The following is a 22,823-nucleotide window of genomic DNA, read 5'->3' as shown; positions in this document are numbered from 1 at the left end:
GCAGCCGCTGCGGCGGAGGAGCGGGGATGGAGGGCGATCAGACGGAGAGCACGGTGAGCTCGGGGGTGTGGGGGGGCGGGTCGCCTGGTGCTGCGGGGGGGTGTGTAGCGGTGTGTTGGGAGGGGGGTGTGTGTGTGTTGGTGTCGCCCCCGCCCCGTCGCGGGGTAACCCGGCAGCCTCCTCCCTGCCCGGCTGGCACGGAGAGCTTGGGGCGCTGGGGAAGCCCCCCCTCCCCCCCGGGGGGACACGTCCGTGGAAATGGGGTCCGATCCCGCCCGCGGCTCGCAGGAAACCAGGGGGGACGAGCCGAGGGGCCGGGGCCAGCGCGGTGTGGCTGCGGCTCGCCACTTGATGCTTCCTCCTTTTGGCTGGGGGTTTGGCTGGCCCTGGGCTCCCCCCCCCACGCCGGCAGACCCCGGAGCAGCGCAGCCTGCCAGATGGCTGCGGGGTCCCTCAATTACCGAGGAGCCCCCCGGGGGCTGCGTGCTCTTCCACGAAGGCAAGGCGGTTTCAATCCTTCAACGTGAATTTTAAGGCAGGAGAGCCTGTTGTCTGGCCAGCCTGACACTTAATGTCTTTTTTCCCCCCTCTCCCCTCCCTATCTTGAAAAGCGAAGGAGCCCGAGTTGAAGGTGTGGGTTCCTATTGTTAAGAAGTATGGTTGCTTTCTTTCCACTCGGTCCTTGGGTGGAATTAAGACTGCTCCCCTCCTCTCCTCTCTTCCCCTGCAATGCAGACATGACCTAGAGATGAACTGAGTTCGCCTCGTGGGCAGTGGCCGTTTCAGCTGAAACGGACCTTGTTGTCGGCGCTTTCATAAATGGTGTTAATTGAGATTCGTTGGCCGTGTTAGCCAGAGGAGCGCCTCAAGCCAGCTTAAAAGTGTGTGCGAGGATGATTCTGCGGGAGATGGGGTCTGGTGACACAGTGACACACAGCTGTGCGGTGAGGTCCGGCTGGCTCGCCTCCTTCGCCGTGCTTAACACTTGGGTTTTTCTCCCCTCTTTTTGTCATGAAGGTTGCCATTAAGGGTATCGAAAGAGAGCTCATCTGCCCAGCGTGCAAGGAATTATTCACCCATCCGCTGATCCTTCCTTGCCAGCACAATGTCTGTCACAAATGTGTAAAAGAAATACTCTTTGCCTATGAAGACTCTTTTGCTGACGGGGGCTCTGAGTCCTCTAATCAGAGCAGCCCTCGAATTAGAATATCTTCTCCTAGCACGGACAGAATTGACAGGATTAGTAGATCAGGTACGTATCAGAATTTTTGTTTTCCTAATTTTATGTATTAGACTGACTTGAGCTGAATGGTGTCTGCGCTGGTAAAATGTCTTCCCAGTGCTCCTGCCACGGTTAAAGAGATGACTTAAGGATAGTGCAACTCTTGTTCATTCTGTGGCAAGAACAATGGGAATATTTTTAAGGACAATGTACTTTATTTCATATATAATAGATTTGTCTTTGTGGCATCCTGTAAATCTTTGTAACCATTGTGTCTGTTTATGTCTGTATTTCAGTTACATCGAGAGCCAATGGCTTCACGTTCAATAGCGCTGAGAGTTTTCAGCAACTTTAGTGCCTGTCAGCAGCACTGTTGAGGTGGTTCTCTCAGGTTTTGGCCAGCCCTAAATTCCATAGTTTCAACTTCCTTCTGAGCCTCTGCAGACTTTGCAAATGATGGTTTTGTCCTACCCGTGTCATTACGCTCACAATAAATCATTTTCCATAGATGATGCTGGTTGCAGTGATGCAGAACCGGAGGAGGGATGGCTGTGAGAAGGCTGCCCTGGCAGTCTCTGTCGGTGTGGTCTGCTCCAGGGAGCACTCAGCTGTAGGGCTCCTCCTGCTCCTTGTGGTGCCAGAGTAGGATTCTTACAGCTGTCAGTGTAGTCCATGGGATGAGCTGACCTGCTTTAACACAGACACACGGAAAGTACTTTCTGCACGTTGCGCTTCTTGAACCTCTGGGCTCTTTAGGCTTCCTTCTGACAGAATTACCCACTTTAAAACCACAGTGCTCTGGCAGAGTCACCCACGAGACAAACCCTGAAGCTGTATCTTGCATTTCCTATGGTACCTACTGGTTGGTGTGCAGCACTGCTGTAGTCGCTGGCTCCCCTTCCTGCAAGGTTCAGCTGGACTGCTTTGTCCCATCTCTCACGACAGGGCAAAGAAGTTCTACTATTCCTGCCTCCCCCAACCCTGAGATAGCAGCCAGGCAAGTTGCTGCGGGGGTTGTAGTCTTTAAATCCAGGGTAGTCTGCCACCATCCCAGCAAAGTGATGGGAAGCTACTCCTGTTATCTCCTCATCTGATGTGCTAGCAGAGGGAGATGGATGCTTTCCTAAAGACTTCATACCAGTTTGATGAGTTGCAAGATAGCATGGAGGCTCGGAAATAATGGGCTTCCCCCTCTTCGCTCCCCCCCGCCTCCTCCCTCCCAAAGAGCGTTGGGCAGATGCACATCACAGGAAAATTATCCTCTCAGACAGGTCAAATTTGCAAAAATGAAAAGCATATGGAAATGGGAGCTTTAAAGCATTCATTTGGACATTCAGGTTTTACTGTCTTTGCTCCTAATGTTGCCGGCGTAGCTGCTCCCTTGCAGTGTGGGGTGTGAGGTTTGCTCTCAGGCGTTTGGTACCCGTAGTGTTCACCCAGCTTGACGCTTGTGTTCCTAACACTCTCCTCTCACTCACCTGGGGCACTGCCTCGCCTGGTTCCTGTTGTGATCCTTAGGGGAATTTGTAATGAAACAGCCCCACAAGAGAGAAAACGCAAAAAAAACCATTCAAAGTGGGGCCTCACACGTGTAACAAAAAGCCACTAGAATTTCTGGTAGCCTGGCGCAGGGCATGTCACTGTTAAAACATGGGTATATTTCAAAATGTGTATAACACCTTCCTCCTTCTGTGGGTTGCTTTTTCTTTTTCTTTCTTTTTTTCATTTTCTTTCTCTTTTTCTTTCTCTTTTTCTGTCTTTTTCCTTTTCTCTTCTCTTTTTCTCTTCTTTTTCTTTTTCTCTCCTTTTTTTTTCCTCTTTCTCTTTCTCTGTCTTTTCACTTATGGAATCTCTGCTATCTTCATGAGGAGTATCATCTATTTAAAATGATTTTGGCATTTAAATTCTTGAGATGCCAGAAGGAACTGGTCCACATTCTGTACTTGTTGTGCACACACAGCTTGCGTTTACAAATGCAATGTATGTAAAAAAGACAGAACTCTTATTTTTTCATTTGAAATGGAGCGTGTGTGCTTCTTAAAATCTAAGGTGTTCGTTTAAAAAAAAAATTAAAAAAATATGTTGAATATATAAAAAGATAAAAAGGATGAATAAAAGGACATTTCTTATTGCTAATCCATTTTCTGTAATGTTAGTGTAACTGCAATGTTGGTGTAATTAGAGTAAAGGATGTAATGTGGTTATGTTGACAATTGTGCAGCGCTGATGGATGATGCAGAAACTGAATGTCTGAATTATCTCTCCCTGCCCCATCCCCATCCCCCCAATCTCTTCTTTCTCCTTTTTTTTCTGTTCTGCTTAAATACTATAGTTGTTTCATGTGCTAGGAAATTAAACATTCTTGCCTTTCAGCCTCGCAGTAGTTTAACAGCCACAGGAGATAAAACAGTTGATGCTTTTCGTTTGGACCATTGTAAACCAATGGTGTATCATCTCATTTTTTGATTTCTAAACAGCTTTCTGTTCATTGTTCGCAGCCTCACAGAGGAGGTCTTTTGGGTGGAGAGGTAGAAATGCTTCACTTCTTGTATTGGCTAGAGATAGTCTAGCATTTAGATCTCGAGTTAAATATTGTTGGTTAGCATATAGCATTTTGTCAGTGGTCAAGTCCACAAAATGGCTTTTGCAGTGAGCAAAGGTACAGCAAAGGAATTCTATAAGGAAAGCTTTTCATTCTGTTTAACACTGACTTAAAGGTCAACTGGACTGGAATTCAGTTAAGGGTTGGATTATTACTTTTCTTTCTTGTGTATATGGATGACTGACCATATCTTGACGGGTGCAAAAATGCACGTTCTCTCTTCCTTTGAAGCAAAATCCCAACAGTCACCCCCGCACCTCATACTTTTTAATTTTCAAGAGTTTACACACTCAAGTTCCAGTAGAACAGCTGTTTTACGGGTAGTGAAGTGTAATTATTAGGTTGATCTTTGTAACATTGGGAGGTCATGGTTGGCCATCGCTTTAAAATGGAAGGTAATACCCATTGTTCATTGTTTCTGAGCCCACTTAATTTGATAGAGCAGCAGATCGAAATTCACAACATGTTAATCTTAGTAGATAGTTCTGGATCTGGCAATTGAGCACAGCACATGAATATATGAGGAAAACTAAATATTTTGAATTGATACACTTGTAATGTTTGGCATGCTTAGTGACACGGTCAGGTTGGAGGATAGCCAGTGTCTCTTTAAGTACATCTGATTTCAAAACTGGGCTAGTCAGAGCATCTCAGCCACTTGTTAACATAAATACTTTCTTTGATGTGATGGTCTGTCAAAAAAAGTTAAAAAAAACCAACAAGCCCAAAGCTCCATGTTGCCGTAATATTGGCAGGCATGTAAGCAGCCCATAGAAGTGTTGTGTCCTTCAAGATAGACGTGTACTGAGCTGAACACAAATCTGAATTTCACACTTGGCGGAGGACAAAGCAGCCACATCGGAAGGGGAAGTTTAAATGGCCTCAGCTGAGGACTGAAAGGGTCAAAAAACAAAGGTACCCTAGGACACCCTCAGAGTTCTTGGAGAGCTGTCCTTATCTGCTCTTTTTGCAGAAAGCACCCTTGATTTTGGGGAAGTTTAAAGTATCTGGAAATGATATTTTGCAGCTACTGACTTCTCGCATGTTTGGTTTTTTCTTTTCTTTCTCCCTAAAAAAATCCATCCAAATGCATTAACTGAGTTTGGGGGGGTGGCAATATACATTATATTTTAAAAAAACCCAACTCTTATGAGAATCCAGTTGACTTTTAAAATCTTTATTTTTTTAAATTCTCACACATTTAACTTCCATGTCTTCCATAACCATAGAATTCTGGTGATACTGTTTGCTTGGAAAGCACAATTTTATCTTGAAGATGTCTTATCCCTTTGCAAGCCATCAGCTGCAGTTTGAGCTTTTCAACATTTTAAGTGCCAGTACTTCTCCTTGGGAATGAGGACCATTAAACATCTGAAAGCCATACTTAAGATTGCTCTTTGACTTGAGTCTTTGCAATCTGTATCCTAATATTTGGGAGTTTGGAGTCTGAGAATAAGCAGTTGTTGTGCTTATTTTTTAGTTACTGATTGAGTTATTCATTGCAAGTGGAACAGTCCATTTACAAACCACAGTGAAAAATTTATTGTGATGATTCCTGATATTTCACAAAATACATACTTGTTTATTGTAAACCTGATTGGCAAAGTGTGAAAGAGAATATAGGGACGCCTAAGTTTCTGTGAGCCACACATCTAATATTACTACAAAATCCATGGAGTTTGCTGCTCTGTTTTTTTTTGTGGATGGGGTTGTTTGTTTTTTTTTAAAATAAAAGCAGAATTCAGTTTCGGCAAACTGGACACAAGATAGATTGGAAAGATAGTGCTCGAAGTCATTTATCACTGCTTCAGTGCTTTCTTTTTAAAATACAAGTGTAGTCATCCTATAAGCAGAAAGCAGACTAATTCTTACTGCGTGTTAATCTTTTAACATTCACTGGGCAAAAAGAGAGTATTTCCGTACTTTTAAAGTCTTGAAGTGGCAGAGCACGCCAAGAAGCTTTGGAAAGTAAACTTCCAGGGTTTAAAACAGGGGAAAAAAAAAACCAAAAACAGCCAACCTTAGGCTCTTGGAGCGCTGTCTGTGAAAAGGGATGAGACATCTGAAGGTGGGCAGGAGTTCCTTGGTACCAGGTTGCTTTCCGTAAGCAAGGTGTCACCAGACTTTGCAAGAGCATGGCTGGTGGCCACAGTCTGGTTTTGGGTCCACCACGGGCAGAATGAAAGGCCTCCATTGGGATGCAGCTGAGCTCACCTTTGAGTCAAACAAACACCCCGTCCACGTTTGAGCCGCTTGGGCCAGACTTCCAAAGCATGCTACTGGATCCACCGATTTCGGATTGTACTTTTTAAACTTGACCACTGCACCACGTTTTCGTTTTGTTTGGTCTTGTTTTTATCTCGTTATCTTGCTCTGTCATGGCTTGCTCTCTGGTGTAGCACACTGTTTGTAGGCAGTTACTGTACCTATGACGCTGTATCATTCTTTTCTTAGTTTTAGCAAATGTCGAAAGTACTCCAGATCCCTTTCTGTAGCTGCTGACTGCATGGCACTGCATGGGAAATCATCTTTTCGTGGAGGCCATCGTAGAAGTCTTGTGTGGCAGCCCCCTCTGTGTGCAGTGCTGGCTGGGAGCACAGGCTGGAAGTGCAGTTTGCCTTTCACTGCTGTTGATGTGCATTGCATGAGTGTGTTGCCGTGTGTGCCAAGTTACAGGTACTGCAGGATGTGTAGTTTGGGTAGTTAATTCAATTAAAGTAAGTACTGGGAATAAAAAAAAAATATAAAAAAATCTCTGCTTCCCTTAGCCAGAGAGTTCTGGGCTGGTGACACAAGGCACTTGTCCAGTTTTCTTCTCAGAACCTACAGGGAGGCACGAGACTAGCCGAGTTTGGGACTGCCAGCTTACACACACTTATTCACACCCTGATTGTGGCTTCTTAGCTGACAGTCATGCACAGCTATCGTGGGGCACATTCCAAATGTTTTTAAAGGAAGTAGTTCCTTATGGGTTGGTTTGTTTGCCATTTTTTTTAAAAAGAGATTGTAGGTAGGAAGGGAGGTTTTGGATTGTTGGGTGAAGCAGCCACAGGAGAGCAGCACCTTTTGGGTAGCATCAAAGGACACTCAGAAGGAACTGAAGCATCAGCATTTCTGATTGGAAGACACTGACTTAATAAATAGATGAGAACATATTTCCCTTTCTGGAGAAGAACCAGTTTCAGCACAAAGAATTCAGTTTTTTAAGTCAGACGTCCCTTTCCAAATTTGTTAGTTGTACCAACATATAAACCTCTCAAAGGGATTTTGAAGCCACTCTCCAACTACAGAGGATGGTTTTTTGTTTCTTTGTGAGGGGAAGCTGAGAGAAAGCATGTTAAGCCTAAACACTGTCATAAAGGACTCTTTTGGACCGTTCTGCCCTGTGGGTTCATGAGTGAAGTGTGGGGACACACTCCCTGTTGGGGAGCCTCAAAGCATTACCCCATAAATAGCTTTTGGGTCTGTGTGAGCCATCCCCTTGAACAGCCACCATAGGCTTGTGGCTTTACTTGAGCCTTTGGTCACTCTATGTTGTTAGAGGAGGGGAAATTTGTGTGTAGCTCTTGGGTGGGAGTGCAGCTTCTCTGCTGTCCACTTTTGAAAAGAAAAGCAATAGATGTACCCCGTGTAATCGTGCAGATGTGTGGTTCCCTGCTTCGGGGTAGAGGAATGTCCCGGGTATAAGCATCTCAGCATCCTTTCGGTGTGCAGGGCTTCCCCAGCAGCCCGACGTTATCAAGGCCATTCAGCAGGGGCCAAGTCAGCCTCTGCAGATTTTGACTAAGTGATTTGGCTGAGATTTTGTGCTGGTAATACCTAGTTCTCTTGTCTTCCTCTATTTTTTTATGATGACTCTTGGGATGGGCCAGATAAGTTTGACTAAGGCAAAGCAAACTTCAGGGCACTCAAGGTGGCTGTACTTGTCTCAGAATAAGTAGTTTCACTCTGGAAATAAGCATCTTTTGCTTCAATAATGTTAGGAAGCTGTTGCTCTCCGTACGAGTAGCCAGTTAACCTAAATCCAACTGGTTTCTGGGAGGTTTTGTGTTTAGTGTATTGAAAGGCTGCAGCCTGAGTGTGCCCAAATCTAGATGAAGAATATGGGATTGGGACAGCTAAATTCATCTTAACATAGAATTAAGTTTTAGAGTAGTAGTTTGTAGTGTCCCCTGGACTCAGACATTACACGGCCGTGTCGTGGCAAACGTATTCTCTTTGGCTTGGCAGACTGCGTATGAGTCGGTATTGTACTGGTTTGGACGCTGTAGTTTGGAATTGGTTCATAAATTCCCGTGCTTCTCCCTTTAAAATCGAAACATCTTCTGTTTATGCTCCTCCTAAATCAGGATCTGGTATCTACTCGGGCAGAAAGCGCAATTCACTGACTCCTAGATCGAGTCTGTTTCCTTGTCCGGGCTGCCAGCGGGATATCGATCTCGGAGAACGTGGCATCAATGGCCTATTTCGCAACTTCACTTTGGAAACCATCGTGGAAAGATACAGACAGGCAGCCAGGGCAGCCATTGCTATCATGTGCAACTTCTGCAAACCTCCACCTCAGGAGTCCACAAAGAGCTGCATGGACTGCAACGCCAGCTATTGCAATGAGTGCTTCAAAATACACCATCCCTGGGGGACGGTGAAAGCCCAGCACGAATACGGAGGACCAACCACCAACTTCAGACCCAAGGTAAGTATACCTTATCCTGCAGAATTTGGGTCGCAGCATTCACGTATAGCTTCAGACATGTCTGTGCAATGGTGGTTGCTTTTTAGGACCATCGTTGCTTTACTGACTGTTGCTGTTACTCATTAAGTGAACCATAAGATGATGATGTTGTTGATGCTGAAGCGAACTTCCCAACCACACTAAACTGATCTTTACTGTGCTCTTAAAGAGACTTTTCTGGAGGACATTTTGGGCTTCATATAAAGAAAGAAAAGTGCATTTTTGCATTGCACTGCATTGTTAAGACCTGAGCTGAATACATGGAGTATTTGCTGATCTCTTAAACAATGTTCCCAGTCATCGCTTTAATTTACAGCAAGACTGGAGAGCACTTTGTAACGTGTGTGGTGGGGATGGGAGAAGCATATACTGGCCTGATTGTTCTAGAATTTTGAGAGAACTATACAAGGTGATCTGCTGACCTCTTCTGTCTCTAGCTTGCAGGCTGTAATTCTTGCTTGTATGAGCTGAATGAAAATATGTGGTTTCTGTTAGGTGTGACTGTGCACTGCTGTGGAAAAATAACTTCCACAGACTAACAGCATGACTGTGGTTTTTGGAGATGTCTGCCTGCACAGCTAGTTTTCCTGAAAGTTTCCTTTGTCCTTGGGCTTTCTGCCATAGCCGAAGATAACATATGGGGCTTGAGAGCTGTTTTTGGAGATGGTCCGCAGTTTTAGCTTAGAGTGCCCGTATCTATGCTACTTTATCTGCCTTTTAGATCCTTTTATCTGTTGCTTAATCTTGGAGTTGAGCAGCGCTTTTTTCCCCCTCTTGGAGCAGTTACTCCACCGTGCTCAGTTTTCGAAAGATGAGTTCTAGCGAACACCAGCTTTTTCACAACGCTGCTTCAGCTGATGCTGGAATTAGCACTCGGCATGAACAACTTGTAATTGGAGTCAGACAGAAAAAAAAATTGACACTGGAGCCTTTTGTCTTTAAAATGACTGTGACTGGTGGTGGTGGCTGCGTTTCATTTGTTGCTCCAAGAGCAATGCCTGTGTGGCTGATCACAGTCTGGCTTATACTTAAATCACTGCGGTATTATGTCGACTCTTGCTTTAAGGGACAGTTCGTAGCTTTTTCAAGAGATGCTGGTGTGGACACGGTTAAATTGGACAGGGTGGGTTTTGCATTACATTTACATATACAGGGTGCATATGGCGTTTAGAGCTCTGAACAGGAGTGTAGGGAGCTTGAGGCATGCGGGCAACTTGAGGGATTAGCAAAATGGTTGACTGCAGTATGGAGGCTGCGTGGTGTGTGCACAGGCATTGCTACAGGTTTACCCACTGTAAACCTCGTGAAACCGTGTGTTTTCATCTGCATTGACAAATACAGAAGGTGGAAGATAAACTGGAAGTACAAAAATACACTGATGAATCAGGTGCTGCTGCGGGATAACTGGGTGTTTTGTTTGAGCACCTCAGTTTTTGGAAGTTTACCTGCATATTCTCTGCTCTCTTTTTTTTTTTTTCTTTCCAGATTTTGATGTGTCCAGAGCATGAAATGGAGAGGGTAAACATGTACTGTGAAATCTGCAGAAGGCCTGTTTGTCATCTGTGTAAACTGGGCGGATGTCACGCAAACCACAGAGTAACAACCATGAGCACTGCCTATAAAACCCTTAAGGTAAAAAAGTAAATATTGTTGGGCCTGGCCTGTGGAAGGGGAAGAGCGCTGAGCTTCTGGGGTAAGGGCAAACTCCCTGTGGCAGGAAGCCAGGACGTGTGTTCAGAGGACACTGCACCAGTCATGAGGCATGCTGTTGCGCAACGTCTGTTAATGTATATATTACTGTGGCATAGCGCGCCTCTGAGAAGCCAAACTATATTTTCTGTGAGGCCCTTACAAGTGCTTTCCCCTTATTTTAGCCATCTTTACAGCAGTACCAACCAACACAGAAGATTGAAGCAGTTAACAGTTTACAGTCTGGCTGGTTTTTTTTGAGATGAGCATCCTCAGGGTTTGGGGTTAGCTGTGCTTTACGAGCTCTCCCAGAGAACCTGCATCTGAGGACCTTGCATGCTTCTGAAGTTGCAGAGCTGTTGGTTCCCTCAGCGCCGTGCAACAGGGCAGACTTGCAAACGTTGCTTTGTTGATAAAGAGTGATTGCTGCTGCCTCCTCTTCTTCCTTTTCTTCCTCTGTTGACCAGCCCAGCCTACCTTGTGCTCTTTGCCTTCTCGCCTGTTTGCAAGGCTTTTCCTGTGCAGCTGTTAACTCTTGCAGCTGAGGAAGTGCAGAGCTACTCACAAGTTCGTGTTTCAAACCTCTCGTTTCTCTAGCGAGTCTTACTACAAATGGGTTAATAACTTAACAAGGCTTTTCTGCTAAGTTTTAGTAACTTCTTGCAGCCTCCTGCTCGCAGCCTGAGAGAGAAGGGGACTGCTGTGGCTGGGGAAGAGTGAGCCAGCTGAGGCTGTCAGCTCTTCTCCTCAAAGGCTGTGCTCCAGAACTGCTCACAGCAGTGGCCTGATGTCCCTGGCCAGTTGCCGCGGGTCACTGAGCAATCCTCCGTGAGGTTGCTGCTCCTGACTGGTGGCAGGCTCTTGTCCCTGTAGGGCTGGCTTGTCCCTGCTGTAGCGGGATGTCCTGCCTGTGCTGGTTGTGGGTTCAGGTGGTACGCCCTTCTTCTGCCTGTCAGCTTGCTGTTCTTTCTTAACAGGAGAAGCTTTCGAAAGACATTGACTACCTCATCAGTAAGGAGAGCCAGGTGAAAGCCCACATCACACAGCTGGACCTGCTGATGAAGGAAACAGAGGTACGAGTGGCTGGTGGGTTGTTTGGGGATGGCCCTTCCAGGGACACAGTCGAACTGTTTTCAGTGAAGTGTTCCAGATCCTTTGGGGTATTTTTCAGTTAGCCAGCAACACCATTTCTGAAGAGTTTGTGTTAGTCCTGGGTCACAGATGGAAAGACCTAATCCCGTCAGTGTGGAAAATTTGGGCAACATACAGGGGGAAGTTAAGTTTTGGGTGCTGCTGTGAATTTAGTTGACATAAAGCTTATTTGATACCTTAACCAAAGAGAGGGGAGTAAGTCTTACAGGTCTTGTGTATTAAGAGTGCTGCACAATTTGCGCTCTCACTTTACCTTGAGGACATTGCAGCAGTGTCAGAATTAAGGGCAAAAATCTCCCCGCAGAAGGGTCAAGAGCTGGGACCTCACATACAAGCTGAAAAACGCGATGGCAGAAGCTGCAGGAGCTCCTGATGCAGACTTGTATCTCGTGATACAGAGGGTCTCCATGCTTTGTGGCTCCTTTTACCCAGGGCACTAGTCAGAGGTGGCACTACAGTTCTGAGGGCGTATGTGAGAAGCTGGGCTGGACCCCCCGTTCAGGGTGATTGAGGAAGGTGGAAAAGCATGTAGCTCTTGGGCATGAAGACTTCAGAGACCGATCTGCTTTTACAGTGCTTTCCCATGAGCTGTGTAGACAAACGCTGTGCATAACTCAAGAGATAATCAGAGGAACACTGTCCTGCTCTTCGTTCTCTGGGTTAAGACAGTAAATGCTTACTAGCTTGGGTGCAGTGCTGATCACCGTTTCAGTGCTGAAGAGTGTAGCAAAGCTCATTAGTCTTGTCTGTCAAATGGATGGCTAGGTTGCTCTGATATCTTGAACAACCCTAAGTATGTTTCCGTACACAGCCACAGTGCTGTGGAATCTGACTAAAATGCCATTTGTTCCTTCCTAGTGCAACAGTGAAAGAGCTAAAGAAGCAGCATCTCAGAGTTTTGAGAAATTGTATCATGTACTGGAAGAGAAGAAATCTGCAGCTCTTAGGGTGATTGAAGCTTCTAAGAATTTAAGGCTGGAAAAATTGCAAACACAAGCCGAAGAATATCAAGGGCTCCTGGAAAATAATGGCCTTGTGGGATACGCTCAAGAAGTGCTTAAAGAAACTGACCCATCTTGTTTTGTTCAAACGGCAAAACAACTTCATGTCAGGTATCATAATTGTCCTCTGTTTGAGGTACAGGTACTGTTCCAGGATGTCTGGTCAGTCATGCTCTTAAGAGAGCTGCTAGCAAAGTGCTAAATGCAGTACCTTGTATCGCAGAGGCTCAGGGACAGTCCCAGTAGCATTCAGTGTAAATTACTGTATTAAGAGTGTGAGTTAAGAAACGGCACACAGGAGGGTCTCTGTCCTACAGCAGCTCTGTCCTGCCTTGTTCAGTAGGATTTTAGTGGAGGGGTAGCCCATTGGGCTCACTGACACATTCCTTTCCTCAGAGGTTGTATGGAGCGTTTACAAGTTAATCTAACAGGTCTCTTTTGGCTTTAAACTCTTTGTTCTTAATAGTTGTTCTCCATTAGTGCTTCCCACCTATTTTGTTCTTTGAACATAATGCCCCAAATTGAGCGATTACCTGTTTGTTATCTTTACACTGATGTACAAAAGTTTTAGTTTTGCATTTGAATTCTGTCTAGAGAGACAGAAGTTTCTGGGGGACATCAGTAAGTACATGAAAACAGAACTTTTTTTTAAAGCAAAACCTAGCATTTTTGCTTTCAGGAATGCACACGTGAATACCCTTTGCTCTCTTCTGCCATCCTTCTGCTTCTGTGCTTTCAGAATCCAAAAGGCTACTGAATCGCTGAAGAGCTTCAGGCCGGCAGCTGAAACTACTTTTGAAGACTTTGTGGTGGACATAGCCAAGCAAGAAGAGATCCTTGGTGACTTGTCCTTCTATTCCAACGGTAAATTGCGAGAGTTTCAGGTCTTTTTTGAGTTATGGCTATACGGGCTTGTCTGGGAAGAGGCATAACTTATGCAGGGCTGCAGCTGCAGAACTCAGTCTTGTGACTTTCATTGTCCCTTCTGCTTCTGTGATCCACAAGGCATTACATGGCAGCAGTGCTAGCTTCAGCTTTGGTAAAGAAGTGAAAATGCTATTGCATTCGGTACCACTTTACATTGGCTCCCAAAATATTGTAGTTAAGTAATACTAGATCTTTCTATAAGCGTTTTGTTGCATGACAGAAAAGAGCAGGGTTTTATATGGTTTTTTAGCTGCCAGCAAATATAAATTATACAACTTTCAAAGAAAAAGCCGAAAGTAAGGGATTGATTTTAGGTGCATGAACAGAACCATGCTCATCCGCACCCTTTGACTGAGTGAGTCAGATATACCCCCATATCCCCCCCCAGTGCTATAGCCACTCACCAAAGGGCTTGTATGGTTAATTCTAAATCAACATGTATCTAAATTTGAGGCTTCTTTTTCTCCTGAATCTCTGGCATTCCACGTCTAGAAATACCAGAAATCAATGAAGTGCAGAGCAAAATTTACAACAAAGCTGTGATCAGTTGGGAGTGCCCTGGGAAGGCAGATTCAGCTGATACCTATATTCTCGAGTATCTGAAGCTTAACGGAGAAGAGGAGAGCGTAATGCGGAAGGAGATCAAAGTTTGCAGCAAGAGCAAAATAGTGTCTGATCTTGATGATGACAGCAGGTATGCCTTCAGAGTTCGAGGATGTAAAGGGTCCATCTGTGGCCCTTGGAGCCGAGAAGTTGTTTTGCGTACGCCTCCAGCTCCAGGTATGGTTTTTTTTCTTAATGTCCACAAGCTGCTGACGTGGTGTTAAGAGCCATAGGTGGTTTCTGGGAGCTCCCAGACTTCTACTAGGCTGTTACTGGTTGCATAAATGTTTAGAAGCACTGTTAACAAACAGGTTGAGTAGGTAGCATACTGAGACACTGTTAGTTTGCGCGATGTTCCTGGTAGCCTTTAAAAGTGAGCAGTTCTAATGCCAGTTGACTTAAAATGTAGTTTATAAGCACAGAAGTCCAAATACTTAACTAAGAGGAATTTTTTTGGGCATACTGTTTTTCAGTTTTCAGTTTTCTTTTTGATGACAAATGTGGGTACAACAGTGAACATCTCCTGCTGAACCCAGAAAGAACCTCTGTGGAAAGTATGGCTGGATTTCCTCTGCTGCTGGGGTCTGAGCGCATGCAGGTCGGATGCTACACAACCCTGGATTACATCATTGGTGACACTGGGATTGCCAAAGGAAAGCACTTCTGGGCTTTTCGTGTGGAAGCCTATTCATACCTGGTGAAAGTGGGAGTTGTTTCTAGCAACAAGATACAGAAGTTGTTCCATAATACCCATGATGTGACCAGCCCAAGGTAAACCGCAGACTCTTGCTTAACATGTGTTTTATATAAGGAGATGGCTTTTTAAAAAAATAAATTAGGAGCAAGTTTGGTCTTGATGAGTACACAAGGTGAACCAAACCAGTAAAAAGTGGCTTGAAGGATATAGCATAGGCAGATTGTCCTGTTGATCCCCTACTATTAGTAGAATGATGTTCTAATTATCCAGAGTCCTATTTTCTTTCTTTTTGGGAAATAAATCAGGTTCATGTAGATACCAAGACATGTCACTTAAAGCAAGAAGGTTAAAAAAAAAGAAAAAAGTCAATAGCAAGATTGGAGCAATGCTTAATTGCCAGTAGTAAGGCTCTGCCTAAATTCCCTTAGCATATTCAGAGGTACAATGTTCACTGTGCTTATCTGGGTATCTTTGCTGTAGCTCGCATCAGGGTGGATTCCAAGTCACTGGCTTATCCCAGGTTATACATTTGCATACGGTACTGAAGTACAAGCTACTGAGTACAAGCCGAAGTACAGTGGACAAACCAGCAAAAAGATTACCAGCTCTCAGTTACAGTGGTAGTCAGCCTGGATGTGTCTAGGAACTGCAGGCTGGGAGGATGTCTCCTAGGGGCTCTTAATTTATTCACAAATCTAACAAATGTGTTGGCTGTATAACATTCTGAAAGTGCAAAAATGCCAGTGTCTTGAGCTTCTGAAAGTCAGATGGAGCCTTTTTGAAAAGTGAGAAATTAGATCCTGATTCCCTGATTTCTTTATTAACCACATGAATATCTGGAAGACTTTAGCTGACACACATCCAGCCTCCCCCCAGACACCTCAAAAAACACAAACCTAGCTAGGGATTGATGGCACAGAAGAATATGTGTTTCTCCAGTCTGTCTTCATTTGGGGATGGAAGCAGAGGGAAAAGCATGTAGACTGAAAAAAGTTGGCTACAAACTTTCCCTAGTAACCAGCTGGGAAATGGGTTCAAGGAAGCCTCTAGGCAGAGGACTTTAAAAAAAAAAAAAAAAACAACACCAAAACAAACCCCAAAACCTAAGACACTACTTTTTGTGTTATGAATGTTAAAGACCATGTAATACAGCAGCATCATGGAAAACTCATAGGACCACAGTAATGTTAAATGTATTTACTGGTGTCCTGTTTAGTCATGATTAGTCATATTCGCTAAATTACTTCTCGAGTTAAGTAATTTACTATACTGTAGGTTCATTACTGATTGCCCATCATGAGTACATTTAGGTATATCTGCTCCTTGGTAAAGCTTCCGTGGTCTTGTCCTCATTTGTGTTTAGCAGTTATTAATTGTTTGAAGTGGCCCAAGTGAGTGTCTCCACCTACCAAGTCCATCTTCGCTCCTGGCTTAGGTATATTTTTACCCCACAAGGTTTTGCGGGTGACGGTGGTGTTAGCTACCTTACGAAAATGTTTTATTTGGTTCACATCACTGATTCCACTTCAGAATCCGACAAAAGCAAATGGTTGTTTTTTCTATTCCAGGTATGAGCAAGACAGCGGTCACGACAGTGGGAGCGAAGATGCCTTCTTTGACTCATCACAGCCTTTCACACTGGTCACTTTAGGCATGAAGAAGTTCTTTATCCCCACAACACCTGCTGCCCCCAAAGATCCAGCGAGCAGAATCCTTCCCTTGCCGGCGTGCTTGGGCATCTGCCTTGACTGTGACCACGGCAAGCTGGGGTTTTACGACGCGGGCTGTATGAGATGCCTTTATGAGTGTGAGGTGGATTGCTCTGGCATAATGTACCCAGCGTTTGCCTTAATGGGTGGCGCGGCAGTTCATCTTGAGGAAGCCATCACAGCAACGTACGGCGAGTACGACGACGACGTCTAGTGCATGCATCCCTTCCCGTTGCTGCTCTGAGGTGGAAAATAAGAGCAGAAAAATTCTACTTTAGTCTCCAGTCCTGATTATTTACATTATATTTATGTGTTGCTCACAACCGTCCAGGTCATACTTTTTTATAAACAGATGGTGGAGACACTTCCCACACCAGTGGGAAATGTTCTTCCAGAAACTCTCCTGCCTTTCTTGTGATCTGTGCAATGCTGTTCTCCACAGACTTTCTTCCCAGGGGGAAGCAAGGAAGATGTTTGACTAGCAACCAAAATTACTCTTCAGGGGTAGAAATCTGCCTTTTATGTAACTTAAATCCTTACATCGTCAGTTTTGCATTTAATGCAGTCAAAGCTGACAGTGTGTGATCACCCTTCTCCTTTCAAGAAATCTGTGTGACCGCCCCTGGGGGGTCAAATGCTTTCCAGTTAACCCCTGAGCTAAGGGGTTGGGCCTTTCAGCGTAAAGTAACACTTGCAAAAATGCAACAAAAAGCAGGGAGAAATCAGAACTATAGCTGAACATTTAGGTGGCTGTCCTGGTTTGAAGTAAAACAGAACCAAACTACAAGGGTCGTATTTAGAATGAGGAGCGTAAACTAGAGTCTGATTGCATGTCATGTACCTTTAATGTGACTGTAAGCTAAAGCTAATTCTGACACCTGATATCATATAGTTGGTGGCATAATGACAAGTTTCTTTACTCTTCCAGGCTTTTATTATAGGCTATATAAAAATATATAAAGTGCAATTCTACCTTAAACATCAGACTTTAGAGTGCAAAATGAGAAGTGTTTGCATGCGTGAGTAATAGTACCTGGTATTTAGGCAAAAGCAAATGAGTTATTGACATGAGTAATAATATGTGAACTCTGAGAAAATCAGGTATTTCTTTTAATACTTATTTCTATAAGTTAATTTTTTGATGTAGTAGCAGCTTGTTTTTTTTAGTAAGAATCTTAAAAATGCACTGATTGAGTTTTGAGACCCAATTTCTGCCTTAAAGGACGTGTCCCTCAAATTTCTGTTCCTCTCGTGTTAAAAACTGTATCACATAGTAGTTTTTCATAGAATCATAGAACCATAGAGTGGTTTGGGTTGGAAGCTACCTTTAAAGATTGTCTGGTTCCCCTGCCCTGCCATGGGCAGAGACACCTTTCACTAGACCAGGTTGCTCAAAGCTATGTCCAACCTGACCTTGAACACTTCCAGGCGTGGGGCATCCACAGCTTCTCTGGGCAGCCTGTTCTAGGGTTTCACCATCCTCATCGATAGAAATTTCTTCCTTAGATCTAATCTAAACCTGCCCTTTTTCAGTTTAAAACTTGCCCCTTGTCCTATTTCTGCAGGCCTTTGTAAATGTTTGTCTCTGTCTATCTTACGATTCCCCTTTGTGTATTGAAAGGCCGCAATTAAGTCTCCCCAGAGCCTCTCTTCTCCAGGCTGAGCAATCCCAATTCTCTCAACCTTTCTTCACAGGAGAGGTGTTCCAGCTCTCTGACCGTTTCTGAGGCCCTCCTCAGAAGGGCTCTGAACTCGTGGCACCAGAGCTGGATGCAATACAGACCATGTCGGGTCTTGGAAGAGCAGAGTGGGAGAATCACCTCCCCTGCCCTTCGGCCCACCCAGCAGCCCAGGGTACAATTGGCTTTCTGGGCTGCAAGTGCACATTGCTGGTTCATGTCCAATTTTTCATCCACCAGGATCGCCAAGTCCATCTCTGTAGGGATGCTCTCCATCTCCCAGTCTGTACTGATATTGGAAACTGCCCAGACCCAAGTGCAGGACCTTGTGTTTGGCCTTGGCGAACCTCATGAGGTTCATGTGGGCCCACTCCTCAAGCTTGTCGAGATCCCGCTGCGTGGCATCCCTTCCCATTAGCAAATGAACTGCTCAGCTTGGTGTCATCTACAAACTTGCTGAGGGTGCACTCAATCCCACTGTCCTATGTTAATGAAGAAACTAAGTAATATCGGTGCCAGTACAGACCATTGAGGGACATCACTTGTTACTGGTTTCCATTTGGACATTGAACTGTTGACTGTAAGACACTCTTTGGACATGGCCATCCAGCCAGTTCCTTATCCATTGAATTGTCCATCTGTCAACCCCAAATCTCTTGAATTTAGAGGCACGAATGTTGTGGGGGATTGTATCTAAGGCCTTACAGAAGTCCAGGTATGTGACATCCGTAGCTCTTCCTTTGTCCACTGGTGCAGTCACTCCATCACAGAAGGCCACTAGATGAGTCGGGCATGGTTTGTCCTTGGTGTATGTGTGTTGGCTGACTGCAGTCACCTCCCTGTCTTCCATATGTTGTGATGTATCTTCCAGGAGGATCTGTTCCATGATCTTACTGGGTACAGAGGTGGAATGCATCTGTTCATAGAAGTCTATGTGAAAAAACATTTGGGTACTTGCCCTGTTACCTTGTGTTGTGGAAAAATAAGGATCTAAAGTGAAGGATGTTTCTAATACGTACTTGGTGCTTTCTAATTTGGGGATATGCTTTCTAATTTGGGGATAGTGTTGTATCTTGATGAATGTGTGTGAAGTATGCTTACTAAGTATATGTATACAGCTGTAGAGCTATGAAATGGGACCTGAAATCACAATACACTTTAATGAATGTAGGTCACAATGCAAAACCTTTGTGTGCTTTGCTGTCTGAACTGTTGTACTGATCTGACCTGGAGTCCAGCCCTCCCAGTGTCCTCTCTCCTAAGCCTCTCTCTTCTGGTAGCAACTGTCAGGAGGAACTGAAAATAACATCTGGGCCAAGGTGAGTATGACAGCCCTTTCAGGGCTAGAAAGTCCCAGCAAGAGCAACTTCTTGTCAGGGTTTCACCCGCAAGTGTTTCTGCCTTGGTAAGAAAGGAAAAACTTCGTTGTGTGCTTGTTGGAGAAACACTTTGGTGTCCCAGGCAGTAGCTGTGAGGCATTTGGTATCTTCTGGAACTTTATCCTGCAGGAGAAATGGCCAGTTGTCCCTCGCTAGTTATCCGTCCTCTAGGTCATTTCTTTTCGTAACAGGTGGTTATCACAGCCTTTCTTTCTCATTGTTCCCCCATCCCTTCATGGTTCCTCTCGCTGGATGGAGGCCATTCTGTACTGGTGAGCATCCTGCTGCATCTCCTTCTCCTCCCACCTTCTGAGGCTAACTGAAGGAGCCCTCCATACAGACACTCTGTTGCTGTGAAGGGTGACAAAATTCTGGGTTTTCCTTGTTTCCATAGTCCTAGAACCGTATTTGCCTTTTTGGTCAATACCGAATATTAAGCTGACGTTTGAATAGTTCTTACACAGTGTTTTCCACATGATCCTGATGGTTAGCTGTAAACAAGCTGTGCACGTACAGGGTTTCCCCACCTTGTGTGTTATTTTGCATTTGCTAATCCTGAGTTACATCTGCTCTTTTATGTGGTCACTTAGTCCTGAGGATCTCCTGCAGCTCTTCAGTTACTTCTGGACTTGAATGTTTCCCAGTAGCTTCAGAGGTAACACAAACACGGTCATTTCTTTGCTTGCTTGTTTTTCCAGATCTTGGAGCGACTTAGGTTGTTGTGAGATGCAGCAAACCTCTTTCTGCCATTAAAATTTACTGTTCTTCCACTTCCCCCTCCCCCCAAGTCATTTATTAAACCATGATTAGCTAGTGAAGCACTGAAATCTTTTACATGTTAGTACACTCTATTGAGTAGATGACTCAAGTCACTGTGTGCATGAGCCCAATAGTCAGATGGACTCAGGAGACAGGATTCTGTCTTCAGAAGCTGTGACTTCTCCCATTGTATAATCACCGTTTGTCCATTCATCCACCAAACCTAGTATGGGCTTAAAGCTATAGAATGTACCGTTGAACTTTCTGGTTTGTTGTTCCCAGACCAGATCTCCTTCCACAGGTGAATTTGTCACTTTTGGTTCCTCTGTTTCAGAAACTGGTTTAAATTGGAGGTTTTATGTCACAGTTAGCACTACATAGTTCCACATCTGGATTATTTATAAGCATCTGGACTGATACCACCAGGCTATGGCCTTTCATCACTTTGTGGAAATAGTAATAAATTGAACATTCAGTCTTAGATATGAAGACATTCTCTCATTTATTAAAAAAAATAAATTTATTGGTTTGACAATATAGAAGTAAGAAATAAAAAATTTAGGTTTTTTCTACTATAGCTTTATTTACATTCATTTAAGATGTGCTCTGCTATGCAATTACTTGTTCTACTGGACAGAGACTGACACTACTTTAAACATTTATCTACTTTTTGATATGTCTGTTTCTATTTGTCTCATTTGGAGTTTAAAAATTGATTTGGCTTTTTGGCGTTACTTGAATACTAAGGATGCATCCATCACAGTACTCTATGGTGCTTACTCCAGCTTATTAAATTAAAAAACCACACTGTCAGAGGCACTGACAACACACTGTCATATTTTTTCCACTAGAAGAGAAGTGTCACCTTTCAGAAACACAGTTCAGCAGTACTTGCCTATCCAGATACTTACTTTTCCAGAACAAGTTTCTTCCTATGAAACAGCACTTTACAATGTAGACTAAGCTAAGAATGGTGTGGTATTGTGTGGATCTTTGTGCAATATAGCTGTTTGGTGACTACTGTGTGATTTGCAAAGCTCCATGCAGGTGTGAATCATGTAGACACTTTTTAGATATCTAAAGCTTTAACAAAAAGGCCTTGTTTAAAAACATTCTGATATGTAAATGTGTTGTCTTTTTCTTTTTAATAAAAACTGAAAATATAGTAGCTTGGTCATTCACATTATTGCATCCCAGGTCCGAAGTACCCCAGTTGAAATACTATTTCTTACAGTAGATGACAACAGGTGACTTGCAGGGGGAAAGCACTGCTTTTGGTTTTCAAGTCTGCCCATATACCAGTGCCTCCAATTTGAGGAGGACTAAAGGGTCTCGTTTGGACTAACAGCGACATCAATCTTTTGCTTAAGATGCTGGTATTCGGAATGTGGCTGCCTGAGGCTCCCTCTCCAGGCTGGGAAATGCGTGTCCAGAAGGAGATTTGGCTCTTGGGCCTACCTGTTCCTCAGGGGAGGGAGCAGATGCTCCTTAGCATTCCAGCCTGGGCAGCCCAGCCAAGAGGCCTGCCATGCTTTGCAATTCCAAAAACTGGTGCCACTGCTTAGATCTGCAGCTCTTTGAAAATTCAGTGTTTGTGCTGTTCAACGGTATAAATGACAGGTTTGTCTACTGCTTGAAGCTGAGTAAAACTGACCGTGGAGGGGACAGAAGGGTGGCTGAAGAAGCACATGAGAAGGGGCTCGGACTGAAGAGTATTCTCGGTGCCACATCAGCAAATGAATGCAGAGCTGAGGGACACTTCCTGAGATGCTTGCCATCAGGGGCAGAGTGGGGTGGTGCGGGGACTTTGGCTCAGCTCCTGCTCAGTAAAAACTTTCTGAAATGTTAGTCTGAGGTTCAGAAAAACGAATTGTGAGAGAGAGAACTTCAGTTTGCGCCGAGTCTCAAATTAGAAAGAAGCGGCTTTGACTTGGCCTGAAGGATATTTCTAGCTCCTTGGCAAAATAATAAGGCTTTTTGTGTGTTTATTGCCCAACTACAAACATTGCACTGGGCAAATCCAACTTAGCATGAAAGGATCCATTTGTTTTAGCTAGCCTGCCTGATTTGACAGGCTTAGTCCTTGTTCTTAACCCTTATATTCCCCCTGCCTCCTGTCTCCTGTAAGACATTGGTAAGGGAGAAATAGAAGGCTCAAACACCATCCAAAAATATCTCTGTCAAAAACTCATCTTTTCATGCCTGTTTATTAAATTCTGCCTCTCTTTTGCTCCATCACACCCATATCAGCTCAGCTTTGGTGCAGTGACTGGATTTCCTGCTCTTTTCAGCAGCAGCATCCTCACTTTCTCCACGCGCTGCAACTGATGTGGGAAGAAGGCACAAAAATACAGAGCTATCCTTAAACCTATCAGAAGGAGATGGAGAGAACATGTCCTGGGTAGACAGAAAACTTTCACCTTGGTGGAAAAAAAACAACCAAGTTTCAGAGGAGAGGAAAAATGACTATTTTCTTCTACGGAGTCTGTAAGTGACCATTCTACATGGGTTCCCTCCAGTGCTGCTAAATGTGTACAACACGCAGCACAACTTGGCACAGTGTCCAGAAATAACTGTTTCTGGGGTTGGTAACCCACTGTGACCTGGTAGACTAAACCAGGGAAGTTCAGTGCAATCTTCTCAGTTTCTTCTGATATGGCATAATATGCCAA

General features: G+C 44.3%; 1 protein-coding gene across 2 annotated transcripts; it reads left to right on the top strand.

The window, feature by feature from the left end:
* The first annotated feature begins 6 nt into the window (after nucleotides 1-6).
* On the top strand, nucleotides 7-21,319 carry TRIM36 (tripartite motif containing 36). 2 transcript variants are annotated; one of them, XM_014942564.1, is made up of 11 exons: nucleotides 7-53; nucleotides 1,018-1,252; nucleotides 3,721-3,750; nucleotides 8,174-8,517; nucleotides 10,042-10,188; nucleotides 11,223-11,318; nucleotides 12,256-12,509; nucleotides 13,138-13,262; nucleotides 13,818-14,105; nucleotides 14,402-14,699; nucleotides 16,194-21,319. In XM_014942564.1, the coding sequence occupies exons 1-11, from the start codon at nucleotides 27-29 to the stop codon at nucleotides 16,546-16,548; spliced, it is 2,199 nt and encodes a 732-aa protein (XP_014798050.1). In that variant the 5' UTR covers nucleotides 7-26; the 3' UTR covers nucleotides 16,549-21,319. The 2 variants fall into 2 exon arrangements, with proteins under 2 accessions (XP_014798050.1, XP_014798059.1); XM_014942573.1 differs by lacking the exon at nucleotides 3,721-3,750.
* The last annotated feature ends 1,504 nt before the right edge of the window (nucleotides 21,320-22,823 follow it).

Source organism: Calidris pugnax, unplaced genomic scaffold (genome assembly GCF_001431845.1).
Source record: "Calidris pugnax isolate Ruff unplaced genomic scaffold, ASM143184v1 scaffold59, whole genome shotgun sequence".
Taxonomy (NCBI): Eukaryota; Metazoa; Chordata; class Aves; order Charadriiformes; family Scolopacidae; genus Calidris; species Calidris pugnax.
The sequence above is the reverse complement of the archived record's forward strand: the minus strand, read 5'-3'. Positions and strand labels throughout refer to the sequence as shown.

Excerpts from the sequence above, each read along its gene's own strand:
- TRIM36 (XM_014942564.1), top strand. The coding sequence starts at position 27 with ATGGAGGGCGATCAGACGGAGAGCACG. Across the intron at positions 54-1,017 it reads GCGATCAGACGGAGAGCACG|GTTGCCATTAAGGGTATCGA; the intron begins GTGAGCTCGGGG and ends TTTGTCATGAAG. Across the intron at positions 12,510-13,137 it reads GCAAAACAACTTCATGTCAG|AATCCAAAAGGCTACTGAAT; the intron begins GTATCATAATTG and ends CTGTGCTTTCAG.